General features: G+C 33.5%; 1 protein-coding gene and 1 pseudogene across 1 annotated transcript in view; one reads left to right on the top strand and one right to left on the bottom strand.

The window, feature by feature from the left end:
* Positions 1–1,322: 1,322 nt before the first annotated feature.
* Positions 1,323–1,975, top strand: LOC124959614 (proteasome subunit alpha type-2-like; annotated as a pseudogene).
* A 4,045-nt stretch (positions 1,976–6,020) lies between these two features.
* The window catches only part of Tmem135 (transmembrane protein 135), a 221,061-nt gene continuing 202,771 nt past the window's right edge, over positions 6,021–24,310 (bottom strand). The window contains exons 9-15 of the mRNA XM_047518197.1: positions 23,335–23,404; positions 20,290–20,457; positions 17,171–17,234; positions 16,199–16,275; positions 11,941–12,039; positions 11,125–11,192; positions 6,021–8,981 (exon numbers count right to left, since the gene is read on the bottom strand). Of these exons, the coding sequence (XP_047374153.1) occupies positions 8,849–8,981; positions 11,125–11,192; positions 11,941–12,039; positions 16,199–16,275; positions 17,171–17,234; positions 20,290–20,457; positions 23,335–23,404 (679 nt within the window). The 3' untranslated portion in view covers positions 6,021–8,848. The remainder of the gene's footprint in view (positions 8,982–11,124; positions 11,193–11,940; positions 12,040–16,198; positions 16,276–17,170; positions 17,235–20,289; positions 20,458–23,334; positions 23,405–24,310) is intronic.

Here is a 24,310-nt window from a genome sequence, read left to right as displayed (position 1 = left end):
ATTCTGCTTAGCTCTCTCCCCCTGAGCTGCCATCTGGAACCATACTTCAGGCATCAGCAAGAACAATCATAGGACTTGACCCATTTGTGTTACTTCTTTTGGGGTTACAGCCCTGCACTGAGAGTCAGGTTTTTAAATTGTTCCAGATGAAGAGGTAAGTTCACTTCCTGTTCTTCTGTCTAGGCTGGAAATAAAGTGGAGAATGAGATGGATTAAATTATGTTATGTGCATGTATGAATATGGCACAATAAATTGTACTATTATGTATAATTATAATGCACCAATAAAAAAACAGTAAAAAAAATACAGTTTTGGAGACAAAGTTTTTATTTCAATGTTAGACGATTACTTTTAAGGGAAAAGAGTAACAGGTATTACTTCAGTTTAAACTTTCAATTCTTGGAGATACAAGTTCAAATTTCAGTACAGTCACCTTGGGCAAATTACCAGCTTCTTTGATTTCCTGTTCCCTGAGTGGTAAAACAGAACTAATGACACTTATTTCATAGGGTGTGAGAAATGAATGTGATGTAAACAACCTACCATATATTAGAGGCTCATTGATTACATTTTTCATTTTTCCCCCTAAAAATGAATATTGGAGAAGCTATTTATTACAGCTCGACCTATCTTGATAAGTGATCCCAACCCTTACCCACTCTCTAATATCTAAGATCCTGTTACAGAAAAAAAATTAAATCACAATATTATTTTGAAAAGCCAGACAAAAAATATAATTCTGGGCAAATTGCCTGTGATTTTTAATCTGTGAAACTGAGTGGGAAGAGCTTTGTGTCCTGCCCTGTCTACTTCTGGATTGGATTTGGCAGTTTTAAGTGGGGAATAATCCAGAATTCCAGCTCTGTCAGGAAAAAACAAACAAATGAAACAGATGACGAATCATTTGTCTAAGACCTGAAGCCAAACTGGCTTCAATAGCTGCTGGGATTGTAGTAGAAGCCAATTTCCTAGAGTATTTACAAAATCATTTGTAAGGACGATATTTTCCAGACGTTCACAGGGATAGCTAAAAGTTGATATTTGGTTTGCAGATTCCATGAAGTTAGCAGGCATTCAATAGGCAGCTGCTGAGAACACCACCTCCCACCCTAACTCCACTCTATTTATAAAGGGCTCACAGGAGCCTTGGGATGGAGCATAAGCTAGAGTCTTTGTTCTTAAAATATATGCCACAATTTAAAGGAGCAACAGGTGAATACACAGATTATCACAATCAAATGAAATGTTCTTTATTGGAGGTACTAGCAACTGCTAAATTAAGACAGAGACAAAAGATCAGGCAAGGACTCACTGACTAAAGATGTCAGAGTGTGGTTCAGATTTCTGTACATTCAGTCTGTTTGGTAAACTGGTCCAGTTTGAATTTGCTTTGGCTGCTATAGCAAGAATCCCTTTAGTGGAAAGTAAAGTTGCAAATGGTTGTAGTATTAGCAACTGAGAAGAGCAGAAAAATCATTCTGAATGATCAGCAAAAATTATACAAGGTAGAACCAATTACCAAGCATATAAGTTTGGTATAGTGGCATGGGCCAGAAAAGAGTGCTTCTACAGAGCTTAAAAACCAGTTCAGCAATACTATCTTGTTTGCCAAGAACCCATTCCCACAGATCATCTGGTACAGAAAATACCTCCTGGCATGCAAGAACACATCCAGTCAGGCAGTGTTGGTCCATTTGGAGTTTCTCTGATTTTTTTGTGGTTGGACTATATGGTTGTATTTATTTCCATCAGATCCATCCAGGACTTATTTCCCCTAGAAAACCACAGCAATGGGAAAGAACTATGAGAGCGAGAAAACTTTCCTTGAGAAAAGATATAACAAAGATCTGGAACTTTAGATGCCATTCACACAGCCACCTTAACCCTAAAGGAAAGATCTGGGGCAAATGGCAGAAGATAACAGAAGGTGCAATCTGCAATGAAGCTGGATTTAGGGGATTTGCTTCACTTTAAGTTAAAATTTGGCTGCCACAGCACAATAATGAAGTGACTGAAAAATCCAGATTCCAGACAACCTATTTACTGAAATATGCTTAAAACATGTTTTATTTTGTAGACTTTGTGCAGACTTATTTCTACAGGGCCTGAGGGACAGCTGGTTTTTGAGTGACACTTATGAATCATAATAAATTGTTAAGGTTTTTCAAAAGATGAATGAAACTTTCAAAGAAGAGGTGACTGAATACTTCAGGATATGTGCAGAAGTAGAGGAGGAGAGAAAAGGAGAATTCTAAATGTTTGGAAGGAAGGATATAATTGAAATAAAACTGAGGCCTAATCTATATAGGGTTGGAATATGTCAATTAAAAAATGTTTTTGGCTAGAAAGTAACAGAATTCTTAAGGCCTTAAATGATAAGAGGTTTTTTTTCTCAAAATGCTCAGATATAGATAGTTACTGCTATCGATTCATTGGTTGAAGAATGTCATGTAGGCAGCACATTCTGTTTTTCTTCCTGATATCCTTAACATGATAATTTTTCATCTTTGTACTTTTTTACCTCGTATTGTAAGATATGATTGATGCCACAGATCTAGACCACAGTGACTAATACTAGTGTCCTACACAAGAGAAAAAGAATCCAAAGAGCTTTCCTTTTCTGGAGGGAAGGGGGTCCCAGAGTTTCCCAGATTTTCCATTTCATCTTATTAGCCAAAACTTGGTCACATGACTGCCCTCTGAGGAAATTCTGGTTATAAAAGTAGCTGAACAAAAAGAAAGGAGTAATATAAAAGGTATAGAACAAATCTGATCCAGTCCCTGGGGCTGGGCATGCTGCTATCTTAACATCAAGCTTTTATACACAAGGAAGAACAATTAAACAGTCAGTAAGTGAGGATTAACAACAACTGTAATCCCATTTCTGAACTTTAATCCGAGTTATAAAAAGTGTTCTGGTGGAGAGGGGGGAGATGCCCCGATGACTGAAATCCACCTGTGCTTTCCTGAGGCTTATTGGGGCCTTAGTGATTCCCTCCAGCAGGGACAGGCTTTCAAAAACTGCAGACTCAGATTCAGATGCAATGGAATAGCTTCCTTCCTGTAGCTTTGAAGTTTTTCTTTTACACTATAAATTAATTCAAAAGAAAGAAATTTAAAATTCTTTTCATATAAAACTTCTAATACTTTTAACATATTGCCAATTTAATAAGGAAATAACTGCTGTCTTTTCTTAAGCAGCACAAGGCCAGTTGATGACACAAACACTGCACACACTAATGGAGCAAAGTATCTTTGGGTCAATCCCTGATTTGACCACTGGCCTCCAGTCAGGTTTACAGTCACAGCAATGCTTGCAGACATGGCCCCTACTTTAATAATGAACTCCCCCTTCCTCTCCCATCACAGACGCTCTCTTCAGTCAGCCAAGTTGGGCAGTAGAGGCCTGTAAGCAGATACCACTGGGATGTGGCTCTGAACATTCCTCCTGGGACTAGATCCCTCTGGCTTACCTCTAAGGAGTGAGAAGAAAAGAGGAGGTAGTTTGCTTCTTACAGACTCAATACTCCTTAAAGCTCTTACCTGACCAAGAGCCAGTCTGATGATTGTATCTGAACTCACCTTCAATTTGCCCTGAAATAAATGGGAAAATAATGCCTCTTGTTTTGCCCCTAAATAACTCATGCTAGAGAAATAAATGACCAAGTTACTTTAGAAAAGCACAGGCTTGGGAAGTTAAAGAAAGAAATAGGAAAAGATAGATATGGTTTGAAATGTGTGCTGAGTCTTTTCTCACCCATCCGTTTTGGCTGTCCATCCCACAGTGACCAAAAAACACACAATGTACTTCTGCATTATTAAGCATTTCAGACTTTTGGTACTAATCCTTCTCTCAGGGCTTCAGGGCCCTCTTGGGTGACCAAAATAATATGAGAAGAAAATTCACTTACAGAACTCATTCATGACTGAGAAAAGTTTAAACAACACTGAGAAAATCAGTCTCAGAAGTTAACCAGTTCAAATTAAAGGATGAGAGAGGGAGTACTGCAGGGGCAACTTTAGACAATACAGTTCCACTGGTCCACTGTGGAGATCTGGATATCTCAAGCCACAAAGGGCAAAGGGATGTTGAGTCTGACCGAGGTTATTACTGGGAGTTTTACATCTGTGAGGACGAAAGATAAAGTCCAATATATTATCTCATTTCAAAGAGATTTGGAGGAGGGACAGATGGGCAAAATATGAGAGAGCAAAAGGAAAAATAAATTTCTTCTTGTCCCTTAAATGAAGCCACAACATATCAGAGTCAAACCATGTTACAGGGTTGTTAAGAAGACATTGTTCTGGAATTAAAGACCTTACGAACAGAGAAACATCTCTTTACACGTTTGCGCAATTATCTTCCATGTCATCCTGCCTAAGAAATGGAGAACTAAATGTTTATTCCATTGTCATAATCTTTCCAGAGGCCCCACTCCCACCACCATTACACTAGCTGGCGTCAATGGTTGCATTGGAGCTCTTGAGTCTGAGGAGCACAAAATAACACTAGCAAGAGAAGAAGGGCAAAGGAGCAACAAGCGGTCAGGCATAAAGATTCCAAGTCTGGTTAGACTGGGGATATAGCTCAGTGGTTACATGCCTGCTTACATTCCCAGGGCAGGGGGAAGAAAAAAATCCAAGGCTGGGAAGAAGAAGAAAGGAGAGAATTGGGACAGGGAGAAGGAAGAACAAAGGGACAAGATAATTTCCAAAAGACTAGCTATGAATTTCTTTCTCCAATTAAAAGTTGCTCACTTGTCTCTGTGTAAAATGACATACATTATTATTTACCACAGCCTCAATCCTAGGATACAGGCTGCATTATGGCCAAGCATTATGGCCAAACTCCTCTGCTGTTTTCAGAAGTCACACCCCAGCGTCAGCGTCACTTCTCTATAGTAACTTTTTCATAACCAAAGAGTTATCACAAAGTCACCTAGGGATACAACTTGAAACAGAAACACAATGCCATACAGCCCTACAATCAGAGTCCACACCCAGATCTCAGGGTCACCTCAGTCCCTGAGTCTCCTTTCCTTGTTAATTCCAAAAAAAGATATTATAGAGGCAGCACCAACTCTGAAAGGTTATCAAAACGAAGGCACATGATCAAGGAACTTCAATAACTTTAAGACAGTCTAAGAACTGTCTCCTATGCCTCCAGAATGAAGGCACCTTATTTCTCATCACCTTAAAAGCCAGTCTCACAGAAATTATTCATTTCTTGTTCCTTTTTAAACATTTTTAACCTTTGGGTCACTCATTTTCAGTTACCTAAATTTTCTTTGAAAGAAAATGAGGGGCTGGGGATGTAGCTCAGCAGTAGAATACATGCATAGCATATGTTAGGCCTTGGTCAGTACCCAGTACTTTAAGAAAAAAAAAAAAGTTTCTTCATCAGCTGGGCATGGTGTCACATGCCTGTAATCCCAGCAACTTGGTAGGCTGAGGCAGGAGGATCACAAGTTCAAGGCCAGCCTCAGCAATTTAGTGAGACAAAAAAAGAAAAAAAAAAATTAGAAAGAACTGAGGATGTACCTCAAGTGGTAAAGCACCCCAAGTAGAATCTCCAGTATCAAAAAAAAAAAAAAAAAAGAAGAAGAAGAAATGAATACTGAGGAGACAAGCAGCAGTGAACAGGTCAAGGTGTTAAGGGAGATAAAATTTATTAGGTATTTAAACAAGGTCACAATTTAGAAATGAATACTTGCACCTTTAAGTACCAAAAAACAACTTCACTGCTCCATCAAACTACCTGCTACTTATACAATAAAAATAAATCACAAGCAGAATTCAATTCATCCTTTGACTAAGGACTTCTCTTCTCCAAAAGCACCAAGAACACCTGAGTCACTGCTCCCAGTGGATTTTTCACCTAAGGACCTACCAGGAGGATACTCAGCCACCATTACTGGGACAGACTGCGGCACAGGCAGGTGGCCAAACTCCTTGAGAGTTAAGGACATTGATTTTATCATCTATGCACTGGCAAAGGATTTAGAAACTCAGGGATAGATGAAATACAAGCTGAAACATTTTATTTTTTTGTCAGCATTATCAACTAAATCAAATGTTAGCCTAGGCACAATCTATAAGGAGGTGTATATTCAAGAAAATATGGCAAATACCCAATGTGAGTTCCATCACAAAACACATATTTGTACTAGATAAAAGTGAATTATAAAATCTGAAAGTAAAGAATAATGAGATAAAATTATAAATTAAATAGCTGACTGAACAATAGCAAAAGAAAAAATAATGAAGTAGGTATCAACTGAGTGACATCTATGTTAATAGATCAAGAAAAAAGTTACAGAATTTATGAGAAAAGAACAGAACCAAAGATGTTCTTTCAGAAATGAGTTTCAGAATGGACACTGAAACTACCTGATGGAAAACAAGAGTCTTAACAGATTTGAGACAACTGGTTATATTGCAATCTCAATCTTTACTTAGTTGGTACAAGCTCTAGGATTTTATTAATACAGGAAATAGCAATGAAATAACCATATTACCACTTCTCCAAGAGCACAGTTTTTCATTCTACATAAAAATGTTGAAAAGACTAAGGGGCATATAATTGTTTATAATTATCGGCCTGGTGGAAACTTACTTGGACATGATTTCTTGAGAATTTAAATGAATTTAAAAACAAAAACATATTTTGGAATGGAGAGGTCTATTTGACTTTATTTAAGATGCCAATACATTGTCAATCAATACCTGATTAGTTAGAGGTAGAAAGACACTTTAATTGTCTTCAGGAACACAAAGTTTCTTTGTGTTTGCTTGAACAAGTATACTTTGCAATCTGCCATACTGGAATCAAACCGGACTTCTTGATTCCTCACTGCAAATTAGTTAACTATTCATTCAATCTATATATTCACTACTATATTCTGCTTTGTGATGTTTTATATTTTATATAAAATAAAAATGATTGTAATTTGTTAATATATATATACATATGTGTATATATTGCAGAAATGTACCTTGACCAGCAAAATTCTGCTAAACAATTCTAGAAAATTTCAATAGAATGTATTTTTCAATATCATAGTTTTTTAATGTCAATGAAAATAACAACTTATGGATTAAAATGACTATATTTAACCTGATAGGAAAAATATAACAAACAAAATCTGAACAGGGAAAATGAGGTGCATGCTGGTGCTTTCTCAGTGTTTTAATACTTCATTTAAAAAGTAAACACAGTACCAATCATCATTTTGATTCCAGTGAATAAAAACTTAAAACTGCATTTATTTATCAATTTCGAAGCCTGAAACCAAAATGATCCCTTAACAGTATGGCCAAATGGATGTCTACTCTAAAAAGTTAACCACAATGCAAAATTTTGACCCAACTGAAGTGACTCTCTGTTACCATAGTACTAGAATCTGCCTTTTTGCTGGGTTTCAATTTTCCATAACAACCAAAGATAGGATGACAAATAAGCAGAAGTATACAAGGCTTGATGAAATTTAATATGGGGAATAATGCATTTTTAACCTCTAAATTAAATTCCCTATTGTAACACAAATTCTACTGCATGATTTACCATAGCCTAAAAACTTTTCAGCAACAAAATTGTATTTCAAAAATATCATCACTTGTAGATGTTACATTCCCTGTAGACATCACAATCACTTTAAGCCTTTTATTACCTTAGAAAAGTAAAACTTTTCCCTGAAAAACCGTAAGTAGTGATCATATATTCATCAGCTGTCCTGAACTACTTTCGTCATCAGGAAATGACTACATTTTGTCACTTCTTTATTCTAGAGTAAAAAAGATGACATTTCTGTAAAGGAAGCTGGGGAACATGAATTAAATTAGTGATAAAATACGTTTTAACTACTACTGGAATTTTATGCTGTTTTTAGTTGTAAAATATCCATTATTTAAGTGAAACAGCTGATAGGGTAAAAACTGCTAAGCTTCACAACACTTCTTTTGTTCCATAGGACTTTGATCCCTTCTAAAACAACAGTGACATACAACCTGATTTATAAACAATTCAGCCTTTATAAATGACAACATAATATACCTATAGGAAGTTTAAAAGATTTGTTTTAAAATATTTGTTTTTAAATATTCAAGTGTAATGCTATTGTAAAAGATTAAAACATATGTCAATTTCCATTTGTTCCTAACCTGCCATTAGTATGTAGGTTTACTGAGCCAAACAGCTCAGTAATGGAGAGAGATGGTTGAAAAAAAGAGCATGGATACCACGACATTTACCCCAATGGTATAAGACCCATCTTTGCATCCCTGAAGTAAGAATGGCCACTTTTCTCCAATCACATTGCTCTATACTAAAGCAGCATTGTGTGTGGAGAGTTCCTTCAAATCTATAATATTCTACTGCTACAATACCAATTCAAAAGTTAAAAAAAATCACAGACCAAATCCATGTACCCGTGATCCTTTGTAAATCCTAAAATAAGAAATATTCTTAGTTTTAACTAAGAATTATATTGGAATGAACTAAAGATATCTTTTAAGCAATTTTAAGTGTACTCTTGGTATTACATTTCTACATAGATAATTCAATATCATTTGTGAACATAATTTAATCAATAATATATCACAATGTCAACCACTACACAGTAATCCAGAATCAGATTCTGGCTACAGAGGAAGCTTAATTATTAAGCAACACCTTCCTAAAAAGCTTCTGTATTTCTGATTGGTACGAAAAACAAAACAAAACAAAAAAGCATCTCTCATTGAAATAACACTGAAGTTCGAGCTGGGCCCCCTTCTTTGTATTCAACATAATTAACTCTTCAGGATATAATGATGAAACACAGTCACATTAATAAATTACAGTCATCTTCAAGAAAACTCTATGGGCAACTCTGGTGTTACAACTGTGTATCTTGGATCCAATCTGGGGATGAAACCCTGAAAGTGTTTAGATGCACCAGTACCAAAAACATCCAGGGCTTTTCGATTCATGACAGCAAATCTGTAAAACAGAGGAAACAATGAAGAAGTATTTAAGGAAGTTTATAAAATAAAATTATTTCCTTTATTTGACTTAGTTTTCATGGAATGGGAAAACAGAAAGGACTAACCAAGACTCACTGTATAATATTTAAAGAGATAATCCCCAAACAATAAATTACATCATTTGAAATTCTTCTATAGTTCTTTTCACTTGAGTATGTCAAACAGAAAATTTTCTGGTGAATGAAATCATAGGAAATTAAGTAAACAATGAATGAGCTAACATTTACCAATAAAAGTGTTAAATATAATTCTCTCATAATTTGAGAACTTAATGTCTTATAATCAAAAGAAAACACATCAAAATATGTAAATATTAAATGATTAAAATGCAAACAGCATACAGGCCTTCCAATTTCTAACAGATACAACAGAGTAAAAATATTCCCTCATGATGGATAACCTAAGAGGTGCTTTTAAAAGACACGTTTAGCTTATGTACAAAATGGACTTTTCGTGTCTCTGCCTTTTCACAAGTTTTTCCTTTCTGAAGAAGATACAGAATGAAGTAAGTTTTGAATCACTGGCCAGCATCAATATTTCAAGAGCCATTAAATGTGACTTTTAGTACTTTTCCAAAGTAAGTTCCCTTCCAAAATAATCACTGGGTAAAACTCATTAATTCAAAGAATCTGAACACCAAAAAAAAATGTGATGAAACAATAATAATATAAAGGATGGACAGTGTCAAACCTAAGAGGAAGAATTCTGAAGCCAGAATGTCTGGCTTATCCCCCAGCTCCTTTACCTCCTAGCTGTGTAACTAGCTAACTTCTCTGATTCTCAGTTTTCTCAAATACAAAACTAGGGAGATGATAACACTCATTAAGTTAAGCTATTTTAATGATTAAGTTTACATAAGAATCATAAATGTGAATCTTGAAACTGTATATGGGATACATTAAGCACTATGTTAGCATTTGTTACATTATTTTTAATGATAGTAAAATTAATAGCAGCTATGATTTAGTGAGTGCCTAGTAAGTGCCAAGCACTACAAGGAACATCTTAAATATCCCACAATCATACAATGTATGTGATATGGTTTGGATATGGTTTGTCCCCCAAAAGGTTAGTGTGCTGGAACCTTAGTCTGAGTGTAGTAATGTTAAGGCAGTGGTAAAACCTTTCAAAGGTGGGGCCTAATGGAGGGTAATTAAGAGATGGGAACTTCACTCTCATGAATGGTTTAACGCTAACCTTACTGAACAGGTTGGGTCCTGTAGGAGTAAATTAGTTTTCCCAAGAACAGGTTGTTATAAAGCAAGCTTAAATCACAGGCTAGGCATGCCACCAGTTCCTTTCTGCTTATCCGCCACATTGTGATATAGCCTGATGGCCCTTACCAAAAGGGTAGTATCATGCTATGTGGACCTCCCAGTTACTAAAATCATGAACCAAATAAACCTCTTTTCTACATGTAATCCAGCATCAGGTATTGTTATAGCTACACAAAACAGATTAAGACAGTATGTGTAATTGTTTCATTACAAAGGGAAAGAAAATTAGAGTAATGAGGACAAATAAATTTCCCACAGAAAAGTGGTTAAAGGTACCAGTGCTGGAGTCAAACTCAGGTCTCCATGACTCCAAAGCTCATGCTCTTTCCATTAGGTCAAGCTCTCTCTCTAAGAATTAAATTTGGATTAAGGGAAGAACAAGAATAAAGATCAGGAAGAGGAGGAGGAAAAGGAGGAGAAGAAAGGAAAGTACACTTACAATATCAGGCAATAGAAGATGGTTATTTTTCCATACTGAAATCAATTAATTATATAGAGATGAACCATTTTAATGAATATGTTTAATATTTTTAATCAAAAAGAAAGCAAAGATTGAAAAAGGGAGACTTAAGTATTTGTGGAGTTACTAATTAGCAGTTAGCAAATAACAGGACACTTAAAATATCTAAAATTATATAAAGAAAAGAATAATCCGAATCATGTTGATTCAATATTTCTCATTAACTTGGTCATATTTGGTTTATATATAAATACTAACTTTATCACTGAAAGAATATTTCCTCAAGGAGAAAAAGAGATTGATAATCTTTTTATAGAAGTTGCTTTTTCTCCATAAACACTGAACACATCACAGTCACTTACCTGCCCTTGGTGAGCCTTAAAAGGAACTTCCAGTAAGATGGTCGCAAGGTCTGAACTTCCATGACAGCCTAAGATTATTCAATATGAGATTTTTTTTTTTTAGTAAATACATCTGAAGTCTTAAGCAATGATTTTTATCTCTTTACTGCACATTGTATTTTTAAATGATAGTGATGAAAATAATAACATATTTAAGTCAATAACTTTGAAGAATATTTATAAATATGTCTTCAAATAGAAATGCTGCTTTGGGAATAATAATCGAGTAATTCATTTTTATCAGGAAGCATTTACTGAGTATCCATTAGATAGCTGACACTTCAATGATTTTAATGAGTTTATTAATATAGCAGCATTCCTGTAAGAAAGAGCAAATAAAAGCTCTCCTCAAAGCTTTGCAACAGCCCTTTAAAGCATTAACATCAATAATGATGATAACAGAATTTAAACTTCTACTAACCTATTTCTTCTTCCCTCTCCATTCTCTGAGTAATGCTGGCAAAATGCAATCATTCTTTACCCATGGAATTTTTTTTCTCCAAGAAGGTAACTAAATTAAGGAATTCTAACCTCTGTTCTGGAGTAAGGATTTACCTATAGAGTGCACACTGTTTAAACCTAAAAATTGGTCTGCTCATAAAACAGGGCCTGGCCCATTAAGTTAACTTTTAATGATTTGAAACATACAAGCTATCTTGCTGAAAAAACAAAAAGCAAAAAGTAATGTTATGTTCCCAGGTTTTTATTTTTCCCCCTCTGGCTTACTGTAAATTAAAAACAGAAATTTCTATTTCTCATTTCAAAAGCTATACTTACTGCATGGAAACAAATTGCTGTAGAGATGGAATAGATAATAGTATCTGCGTGAGGAAAATAGGGAACTTTCCCTGCTTCAATGCCTTTGAAATACATTGTCTGCAAAATAAGCATAATGCAAGAGTCATATTAAAAAACATTAAACAAGCATTAACATTATAGTTTAATGGTATATGCCCTCTACCTACAGTTATGTTTTCTATTTTTCTGAATCCTAACTCTTTCAGAGCTCAAATCATAGTATATCTTCCATGACAATGTTAAATGTCAGCCCCTTCCCTTTCCTTCATTCCTTCACTCTAAACCTTAGCTTTGAATAGCAATACTTTTCTGTGAAATTCAATAGCACTTTATTGCTACTGCTTTTATGTCATTTATTCTTCAATGCTTTTTATAGATTTTTAAGTCCTCCCTTCTTCGTTATATCTGTTCCTTTCTTCCTTTGCTCAGTCAGTAAACATTAATGGTGTCAACTGTATGCTGAGAACAATGCTAAGAGCAAGGGATCTAGAAATGAACAAAACACAATGCATAACATATCATTAATGCACTATGGTAAGAGTTAGAAAAGAGGTGTAATTATATATATTACATATTATTTAGCTCCCCAAAGTAGGGAGCAACTACTTCTTCTGGAACAGAGGACCAAGAAGACTATCAGAAAGACAAACTTTAAGCAGTGTTTCTCTATTTGCAGTGAATTTACAATTGCCATGGATTAATGGCATTTATAATAAAATGAGTTACTAGAAAAAATACATTTAAAAATTACAAAATTGAACCAAACTTGCACTCTGAGTTTCAAAAGACAACATTACTCTGCAAAATAGCTGTAAAAGTTCCCCAAATGTTGCCAAGCATGGTGGCACATGCTTTGTAATCTTAGATACATGGGAGGCTGAGGCGGGAGGATCACAAGTTTGAGGCTAGCCTGGGCAACTTAGCAAGACCTGGGATCAAAATAAAAAATGAAAGTAAGGCTATAAAATAAAGCTCAGAGATAGCTTTCCCCTGGGTTCAATCCCCAGTATTGAGGGGAAAAAATGGGTCAGGGTTTTTCCAGTGCCTACTCTGAATTACTATATTACTATACTTACGTTGTCATGCATGTCATGAGTAGTTATAAATGGTTGACAAACTAGCACTAGTCACCTGATCACACTTTTAATTGTACCATCTTAAAGATGCATAGTATCAACAATTCAATAAAAGAAAAACTGAAGACTAACAAACAGGCATGAAAGCATCTCTCTCTCACACACATACAGAGAAAGGGAACTGCCAGCAAATCTATATGGCTAGAACAAGTGAAAATTCATAGAAAGAGCTTTCGAGTATATGAGAAAGCTAAAGTAAAACTAGTGATGAAAGTAATAAAGCAGGCCAAGAAAGACAGATGTTATAGTAGGATGGAGGGGAAGGTTCAGGAAGGTATAAGATATGAATCATTTACAAAACAAAGAACACGAAAAGAATGAGAACTAAAAAGAAGTCACTGACAGGTGGCAATGACCTTCTCTTTATCATCTTTGCATGGTCTTTAACACCCACTCTATTTGCCAAATAAATGTCTTTTTAAAAGTTACATCCTCTTTTGTCATAAAAAAATTCTCAGGATACTTAAGAGCTACCATAATCAAAGAGCAAAGCAACAAAAGAAAGAATGAAGTTAACACATTAAATTTGAAAGTAAATATTGAGGAGTAAATATATGTAATGTAAATAGGGATTGGGATACATAGAAAGTGTAGGATGCATACAAAGTGACAATGTACTTAGGAAACAAGATAAACAGTCATATGCTGGCCATTATTTTGAAAACTTTTAATATAAAATTAATTTCAATCATAGAAAAATGATTGCCTATTACACCATTTTAACTAATTTCACAAAGGGCATAATAAGGATAAATTTCTAATTTTCTTTATTAAAAATTTCCTCATCAGTACACTATACATGCCAGTTTGTTTTGCCAAGATAAGATATGACCTGATGACATAAGAAACAGAGTGATGCCACTGCTTGGCTTAAAAAACTAGCCACATAGGGAAGCAGCTGTAAAACACCTGTTACAAGCTGGATCTCAATATTGGTTTCCTCCTGTATCAAAGAATATATTTTGCTATCTTGGGGTTATTTTCTATTTGTTACTCTTTTTTTTCCTCCCTATTAGCAAGTCTTATCTCTATTACCAAACAAACCATATCTGTGTACTTCTTTCCATCTCTATAGCTTCTATTCTGAAATGAGTTGTCATCTTCTGCTAAAGACTTTGTTCTCCAAGCTTTTTCTCCAAAACTCTAGGCATCAGATTGAAACAAACAGGGGTTTCAAGACCGGAATTGAAGATGATACTCCTGGTTCTATCATTTGCCTCCCTCCAAAATAATTTCCATATACTATCCAGAGTGTTCATCTTAAAAATGGCTTCTTCTGTCTCCCTGATTTCATTATGTATACCTTCCCTCTCCCGATCTCTCCTCCTCGTGCATGCACCCACAAACACACTTAGGAAAAACAAATATATATACACTTCTCTTAATGTCAATAGGGGCACAGATTTTCGGAGCAAGATAAAGCTTTTTAAAAAGCTAACAAGTAAAATAAAATCTATAATCTTAACTTTTAACTGGAAATACCTATAAACTCCAAACATATTTTCTCTCTCTTTCTCTAAAAAGAAAGGAGGAAGAAAAAATTCTCAAGGTGTGTTCACTGGAAAGACCAAGAAACAATGATCAACCTGGAAGCAAAAACACTCGTTTAAGTCTCTAAATATCTTTTCCCAATAAGAGAAACTAGGAACCATTGGGGAAAAAAGCTGATTCTATGTCTGAGACAGAAAATGTCTCAGATGAGCCTGGAATATCTTATATATCAAGACAGGGACCAAATATAATGGCATGTCAAAACAAACAGGAGACAACTTAGGAGGCTCTTGAAGCCAAAGATGGGAACAATTTGAGGATAATGAATGCACTGGGTTGAAACAAATCAGATATGCTAAAATCCATGTCTTCATAATGATATCTGAAAATAAATACCCATAACTCACTTTTGCAGAATGCCAAGGTAGGTACTAACTCATTCTGAACACTGACAAATAAGGGATGTAATCAAGCATTTTATTTTCATTGTCCTGAACAAACTATTTCAGAGTAGCCAAATACTTAAAATGGAAAAGTTCTTTTTAGAAACATTCTAGCTGGTGAATACAAAAGATGTAACAACAGATTATCATCAGTAATGATCCCAGTAATGATCATTTATAGCTGCTAAAACTATTAGGAAAAAGGCTATTGGAAATCTTACACTGGCTCTATTAACAGTTGGTACCATTGGTCAATTTTAGTATCAATAGGAAGACAACCAGACATTTATGTGACTTTTAATGTGATGCAATGGAATGTTCATCCACAAAAAAAAATAAAATAAAATAAAATAAAATGTAAAGTACTTCTGCCACTTACCCTCACCTCCAAAACTTGAACTTGAATTTGCTTAAGCCTCTAGATCTAGTTAACAGTTTATAGGAAATATATGAGTTAAAGAAACATAATAAACAATACCAGTGAGATGCAATCAGTAAAATACAAAATGTGGGAAATTCCATAGAACTATTGACCTAGATATTCACTGAATCAATGGCAGGAGATTTAAAAGAAAAAAAGCAAATTAAAAAAAAAAATGGAAAAAGGAGGAGGAAAAAAAGTAATTATCATAAATTAAGAGATTTTGCATTTTGATTCAAACAAAGATATTGCACAAAATATTTATAAGATAATCAGTAAAGAAGAAACTAATTAGATATGTGACAATATTAAGAAATTATTGGGTTTTTGAAATGTAGGATTACAGTATTGTGGTTCTACTTTCATGATAATGTTGATTTGTTTTTAAGAAGTCTATCCTGAGGTTTTTATGAATGAAATGATACAATGTCTGAGATTTGCTTTAAATTAATTCAGTACCTGGGGGTTGGGAAATGTAGATGAAAGGAGATTAGTCAAATGCTGATAATTGTTGAAGTTGCATGATGGATACACAAAGGTTAATTACACTATTCTTTCTACATTTGTATATATTTAAAAATAGTACACACAAAAAGAAAAAAATTGGGAGAAATTACTGTAAATAGTTTTATAGAATTAGAATTTGCATTTGTAGTGAAGACATATATTTGTGCTTAAAGCAATTAGAAGCTTAAAAAAAGCTTTATATCCTTTGGAACTGTTCATGCATAAAATTGTTTGCTTACCTCTACCAGTTTGGAAGCTAAATACATGGAAATTGTTGTGCTTTTATAAAACATCATTGATATACCCGCCAAAAATCCTGAAATAACAAATATGAAAAAAATGATCAGTATTTCTTTGTTATTATCAGAAATGTTAATTCATTTAAATAGTACAGAATTGACTCCAGCACTGCCTCTAGATACAACAGAGTCAAGGACAGTAATACACTTGATGACATTAAAATAGAGTGAGTTCTTATCACATATTTTAAATTTAAAAAATTAAATTAGAAATTAGAAACAAACAGAATTAGAAACAAACAGTTTTGGTTTATGTATGACAACTACTGTTTAAAACAGTAGTGATTTTGGCAAATACAGCATTTTAAAAATAACTTTTTAAAGACTATTGGTACCTCTGATCTTAAATGGGAATATTTATTCATCTATTTTCCTAAAAGCTCAAATTATTTTTAATGGTAGGTTCACACTTTTCTATAGGGATGGGGTCTAAAATACTAATAGTAGAATTATTACTAATAAATATCTGAAAAATAATCTAACTTAGGAACTACATATATTTCAGTTTAGAAAATAATATTTATTCTTCATTTCTATAAAATGATTAAGTTCCTCTCAAAATTTATTAAAATACATCATTTTCCAGTGGCAAAAATATAATTTAAAAAAATCTACTTGAACTTCCATTAACCACATATAAAATTTTAAGTATTTATGTTCTTCTGACATATTCTCTAAATTTCTGGCCTGTAGTAGGGCAGATCCAAGCCATTATATTGCCAGCAATATAGAACAAAAGATGGCCAGAGGTTCCTGATATGTTTAACTCACAGACAAAATATTTCATGAGTGTCTTGATACAATAGATAAAGGAAGATACATAGAAATTAAATGAATTTGGAAGCTATTTCCCATTCATTCCTGTCACTGATTGATAAAATTGTAATCATTCCCTTTTAATTATTGCTTTACCAGCTATAATTGCATGTAGTTCATCGTCCAGGTTTCTGATCCAACGCAAGAAGCAACTAGTACCCTGTATTGAAGGGGGAAATACACAATGACTTCAGTTATTTTATTTCTAGGAAAAAATTGCACGATTGCATGAAAACAACAATAACCATTAACATGTAAATGATTCACTAATTGACCCTGGAGACAAACTGGTGATCTTATATAAATTAAACTGAATACAAAATTTGAAATATTATGAACAACAATCTGTTATGAAGTCATTATTCTGGATAGACTTTAATAAGAAATTACATATCATATTTTTATTGAATTAATAAGTGGGATGGCATCAAATTATAAAGTTTCTGCATAGCAAGGGAAAAAAAAGAACATGAAGACAGGAGCTACAGAATGAGAGAAAATCAGCTAGCTACTCTTCCAACAGGGGATTAATAACCACAATATATAAAGAATTCAAAAATCTTAACACACACACACACACACACACACACACACACACACAGACCTAATCAATAAATGGACAAATGAACTAAGCAGACATTTCTCAAAAGAAGAAATTCAAATGACCAACCAATGTATGAAAAAATGTCCAACTTCTCTAATAAACAGGGAAATGCAAATCAAAACTACATCAAGATTTCACCTCATTCCAATTTGAACAGCAATCATCAAGAATACAAGTAATAATAAATGCTTGAAATGATGTGGGAGGAAAAAAAAACACTTGTACACTATTGATGTGATTACAAATCAGTATTACCACTACAGAAATCAGTATGGAGCTTGCTCAAAAGGCTAAGAATAGAACTACCATATGAACCAGCTATACCACTCATTGGTATTTTTTCAAAAGAATTAGTCAGCATACTAGTAATACATGGACAATTCATAATAGCTAAGTATGGAACTAGTCTAGGTTCTGTCAACAGATGAATGAAAGAATGAAAAAATGAAATTATGTCATTTGTAGGAAAATGGATGGAAATGTATAACATCACGTGAATAAGCCAGACTCAGAAAGTCAAGGGTCATATGTTCTCTCTCATATGTAGAAGATAAAGAGGGGAAAAAAATTTTAGAGACCTCTGAAAATAGAAGGAAGACCAATAGAATTGAGAAAGGAATCAGGAAGAGGAAAGTGGGAAGGAAAAGGGGAGGTACTGGGGAATAAAAATGATCAAATTATGTGCATGTACAAATATGTCATAATGAATCCTACTATTATGTATAATCATAATGTATCAATGAAAATTAATTAAAAAAAGCAGGGGCTGGGGTTGTAGCTCAGTGGTATAGTGCCTGCCTCGCATGTGTGAGGCACTGGGTTCGAGTCTCAGCATCACATATAAATAAATGAATAAAATAAAGGTCTATCGACATCTAAAAATATTTAAAAACAATAAAGCAAAAGAACAGAAACATACCATTAAACACAAATTGAAAGAAAGTTGAAGTAACTAAATAATATCAGACATAGTACATTTCAGAACAAGGAATATTACCAGGTATAAAAAGGAATATTACAAAATGAGCAAAGGGTCAGCTCACCAAAACCCAGAAATAAACAAGTTTATTAATTTTATAATAATTACAATATTATAGAGATGCTAGTAGCATGAAAAATTTGTTTTAAAAAATCACATATGACTTTGGAATACAATCAGTGAGTATATTCCATGAGATTTTCTGATTCAGTTTTATTTTCCTTAATTTAATGCCATTAGTTTGTATTTCCTAAGCAAATAAATAGTACAAGAAATGAAAAACAAAAAGTTAAATAAAACACAATGCACATTGACATAGACAAGATGGGGGAGAATAACCAACCTGGCACTAATAATGTTGTAAACAATACATGTGTAAACATATATGAGGTTTTATTAAGAATAAATACAAATACTATGAGAAATGAAAAACATGTAAGTACCAGTGATTTGTCCTTAACTCTTGCATGTTCAAAGACATTAGTAATGCCATATTGAAAATGCTTTAGTATTAATTAGATTTCATAACAAGTGATTTGAGTTCGTCTGTAGTTGTTTACTCCTTTTCATTTCAAAATACTTTTTCCACACCTACCTTTTATGGAGTAAACTTTTACCTAAAATGATACATAACCATTTTACCTATAATAAATTAACTCAGTTTCAATTTTCCCAGCATTAAAATTTTCACAGAAATATATATATATATACACACACATATATACACGTACATATATATATACATGAATGCTTACAGATCATCTTTAATTAACATACTTTATAATTTAGACTATATTTAGATTTTGAATTTAAGTTTTAGATATTTAATAAAATATGTCAGTAATATGATTAACATATTGGCAATTCTCATTCACCAAAAGGCCATTACTTAAAGCTGACAGTTGGGGCTGGGGTTGTGGCTCAGTGGTAGAGCACTTGCCTAGCATGTGTGAGGCATTGCGTTCAATTCTCAGCACCACATGTAAAGAAAGAAAATAAAGGTCCATCAACAGTTTAAAGAAATTAAAAATAAAGATCTTTAAAAAAAAATCTGATAGTACTGTGTCAAGAATTGTCTTTGTATATTTATATACATCTGTGTACATTTATAGGAATACCCAGAAGGAGGTAGAAAGAATGTTAACTCTGGTAATTTGAGAAAATAATAAGAGTGGATACAAGAGTGAAAATAAGTCATTGCTTATAATAGAAAATCTTTATGGATTGAATCAAGTATTGATATCAGCTGAAGGGTCTGAAATATGTATAAACTAATAAAAAGGTAGTCAGTATGATTAAAAACCACAGACAAGTTATATAATCATTTTTGATACTGGAAATATCAAGAAATTCATATTTTGAGTGTCAGTACATTGAAAAAGAAAAAGGAGTTTTTGTAATCTGTAATATTATATGTAAATGCAAAGTATCCATATAGTCAAGCATATTAAATAACATTCTAAAAGAAGAAATTTTTCCTACCTGAATTCTAAATATACTGTATATTTGGTGTCAATATATTTATGAATGTGGCAAAAAGAAGCATTAAATAAAATAAATGGTAGTTGAATTAAAGTCATATTTCATTCTTACCATAATCATGTTATTTATTTATCACACTGAAAACCTTACCTTGTATATACTAACAAAAGAACCAAGAAAAGCTCCAAGCTGGAAATTTTCTTTATTGTAGAAGAGAGAAAGTAGCCGGGATGGCTGCGTAAACAGATGCCTAAATGCAGAGGGGATTCGGAGGCAGCACTGGATCAAGTATCCCACACTAAACATTCTGATAAAACCCTATAGAAAGTTGGGAAGACAACTGATTTACAATCAAATTTTGAAGTTTGATAAAATATTAATTTTACCATCTCAGAAGCAAAGCCAAACTCATACTTAATATCACAGAAAATTTCAAAATAAAGTCTTAAACCCTCAAATAATAATTTTAAAATGATTATCTTAAAAATAAGAGTGAAATCTTGGAGTGAGTATACTTTATTTGATTTATAAAAGATTTTAAAAGCCTCATAAGCACTGGTCAACCTTGACTATGCACCAAAATTCCATTTCTTGACATTTTGTTGACAATAACCAGGATTTAAAATTTCTAAACCACAAATGAGTTTAAGAAACAAAAGCACTGAAATTTAAAAAAAAAAAAGGCTCACAAAACCAAATTCTTTGGGGAATTTTAACAGAATACTGTTCTTCATCATTAGTACTAGTAGAGATTCTTTAGATAAAAATGTTTTTCATTATTTCTTTAGACCTTTGGTACAAAATTTTTTCAACAATCAGGTTAAAAGAACATCCTAGGGAATATATAATCATATCTATGTTTTTATTCCTGTGCTCATCTGCATCAGGCTAAAACATCTCTAGGGAATGGATGGCCATTTTGAGATATCCAAAACTAAAACCAGACACAGTGGCACAAACTTGTCACTGGGTCTGAAGCTGGGGAATTGCAAGATGGAGGTTGGCCTCAGAAATTTAATAAAAAAAATAATAGGCCTGAAGATGTAGCTTAGTGGTACATCATACCTCAGTTCAATCCCCAGTACCCTCCCCGCAAATAAGATGCACTAAACGGAACTTGATAATACATTGTAGTACGGTCTCCCATTCCCTTCCCATCTCAACCCAACCGGCAAGACAATATATCTGCATTCCTAGCCTTGTTTCTATGCTCAGTTCTAAAAATCAGGTTTGTATTTTCTAGATTGTAGCTTTCTTTTCTAGAAAAGAATGAATTACTATGAAGAAGTATTGGTTGATTTACTAGAGTCTACCTAATACCTGTTTAAAACATGAAAAGTAAACTGGCAGATCAATTACTGTGAATTGCCATGCATTTGCTTAATTGAAACTAAAGTATGAAATGTTCACACTTTTATCTTGTCATTCATAATCTTATAATATTAATTAGGGTTTCAGGGATCACAATCATGTTACAATCCTCTTATGCTATTTTCCAAAAAATTAAAAAGAATAAAATAAATTTTTGAAAATCTACTCATTCACCCTTTCATGTACACAGAAAATATTTGCTGAACATCTACTATGTGCCAAGCATTACACTAGATGCTAGGGATGCAGTGGCAATAAAGATACAAACTTTGGTTTTCATGGAGTTTCTCATGCTCATTACAAAAAGAGAAAATATATAAGTAAACAAATAAGCATAAAACAACTACAGATTAGAACAAATGTTATGAAAGAAGTAGCCAGGGCACATGAGCAGTCTATTTTAGATTAAGTGGTAAAGGAAGACTACTGAGAATTTGACATTTAAGTAGACTCCAAAGAGAAGAAGTAGCATGAGAAAAACATTTCAGACAGCTTGGACAGAAAGCACAGAGACACTAAAGAGGTTGGTGGGTACAGGGACCAACAAAAAGTGAACCAACAAAGAAGAGGCTAAGAGTAGTAAGTGAGTTGAGGAAAATGTAATTAATATGAATATTAATCAATTAATATTTCTATTTACTCAGGGATATGATTTAACATGTGGTTTAACTATCTTCATGGAATAACAAGGCTTATTCTCAAAAAAATTAACTGTATTCATGCTAAATGCCTCACCCACAAGTCTCCAAATAGTTTTACATTTATGGATATAATATTCCAACTTATATATACATTATCAAGTTTATTAGAATACTGGTACACATTTGAAAGAATCTCTACTTGGTAATTATCACTTATTTTCTCAAAAAAATTTTAATATGAACCCCCCACAAAATTTCTCAAATACCTCTGATTTAATCAGAATGTTTCTCTTAGTTTCTCTCCTGAATTCTTCCTGTGAACTACAATCAGGTTCAGCTGTAAAGAATAACCTTGAGGAGACAGTAGATTCTGAGACTACCAATAATGTGCTTTTTTTTTCTTTCCACTTTAAAAGTGAGGCAAAGGAATCAAAGTTGGAAAGAGTGTATCAAAAACCACAGCACAACTGAAAATACACTCTACTGCTTTTACCCCTGGTCATATCTTTTGGGATTCTGAAAGTAAGTATGGACTCAGGCAAATGGCACTGTCAATGGTGGGCCACAAGCATTCATTCACATTCATAAAGCACTGATGTGAGGCAGACAGTTCCTCCTTTCTACAGGAACCATAAGGAGACTAACTTTTGGGGTGTTTCAGCTCTTCTCATCAGCAGCAAATGGGGATTGGACCTTGCAAGAAAGAACATTAACTTTTAAAATAATCAGAATTGTTAGAGCACCATGCCAAACTAAGGAACTTGCCGCAGGCGGTGCCACCTGTGCCAGGCTAACTGCAGTGATAAGGAACTTTCTGGGTGGGGAGAAGTTTTAAACTATTACACAAGTATAGTAAGCAACAGGGAATTTACACAGTGGACACAGCTAACCTTCTTAATGTAGAACAACTGAGGACATGATCCAATTAGCTTGATGACTTTTAAAAAAGTAATAGACTAATAAGTTCAAAACCAAATACCACTGTGTTAGATTGTACACAGTACATACAGTGTGTCTCAGTGTAACTGATCCAGAGAGCAAATTCCACAGTCCAAAGACCTGTTCTAAAATATACTTCTAATGAGGATACATTGCCAAGTACACATTTTAATAATTTTCTTCTTTTCCTAATTATTTTTACATATATTCCCCATTATGAAAGTAGATACATTAATATACTTACTTTAATGCAATAAGAGATACAATTATCATCATAGTGTTTGCAACATCTATGCCTTGGTCCATGCTTGCATCTGAAATTAAACCAAGTAAAAATTAAACTAATCATAATTAAAATGTATGTGTACATGTATGTATTTGTAGATCTGCTTAAAACTTTCTAAAACCAAAGAAGAGAATGTCACCACTTAATATAAATGTGTGCAACTTCTGTTTTTTTAGGACATACAGAAGCAAGGATAGCAAATATTTTAGTTTTTATTGTTGTTTACCATTTGACACAATGATTGTAGTCAAGATACTTAATGTGGAATACAAAAACATTGGTAAGTATTTTTGACTCAATATGAAAAATCTGTATACATTATCTATATGCCCTGCCAAATCTTTGGAAGCTTTAAATCACTTATTGCAGAGTGTAACGGTTACAAATCATCCGTGAAGCCAGTACTTGAGCAAAAATCATAATGAGAATGTGCTCAGGTTACAGGAATTTATACTTAATTATATTTGAGAGAAAACATCTGGAAAAGAAATATGATACAGTATTAGAAATTCAAAATTCAGTTTCTTAAAAATAAATATAGAAATAGAAATCATGTGAGAATTCAAAAAGTAGGTTGTTTGTGATTTAACTGTAAATCACTTAACCCTCTAGTGTTTAATATAAACATTTCTGTTGAGAGAACTTTTCAGGACATACTCATTTTAATTGTTTGATGTGTTGACTATAGGATTATTTATTCACCCTTGGCATAAAGAAATAAGTAGACTATCTAATATGGGTCTAGCTATTTCCTTTCTCTCTAAAAGAGTTGTGTTCCAAAATAAACAGTCCTTATAACTTCTTTCAGACTAGTTAATTAATTATTTCCATAGTTGGAACACATAAACACCTTCCTGTTTATAATAAAAAGTTGCAGAAAAAAGTTTTGGCCCTGCACCTCTCCAATTCCATTTGCAAATTGATCAGTGAGGTC

The sequence above is a fragment of the Sciurus carolinensis genome, chromosome 11 (genome assembly GCF_902686445.1).
Source record: "Sciurus carolinensis chromosome 11, mSciCar1.2, whole genome shotgun sequence".
Classification (NCBI taxonomy): domain Eukaryota; kingdom Metazoa; phylum Chordata; class Mammalia; order Rodentia; family Sciuridae; genus Sciurus; species Sciurus carolinensis.
This window is presented reverse-complemented; position numbering and strand designations above follow the sequence as displayed.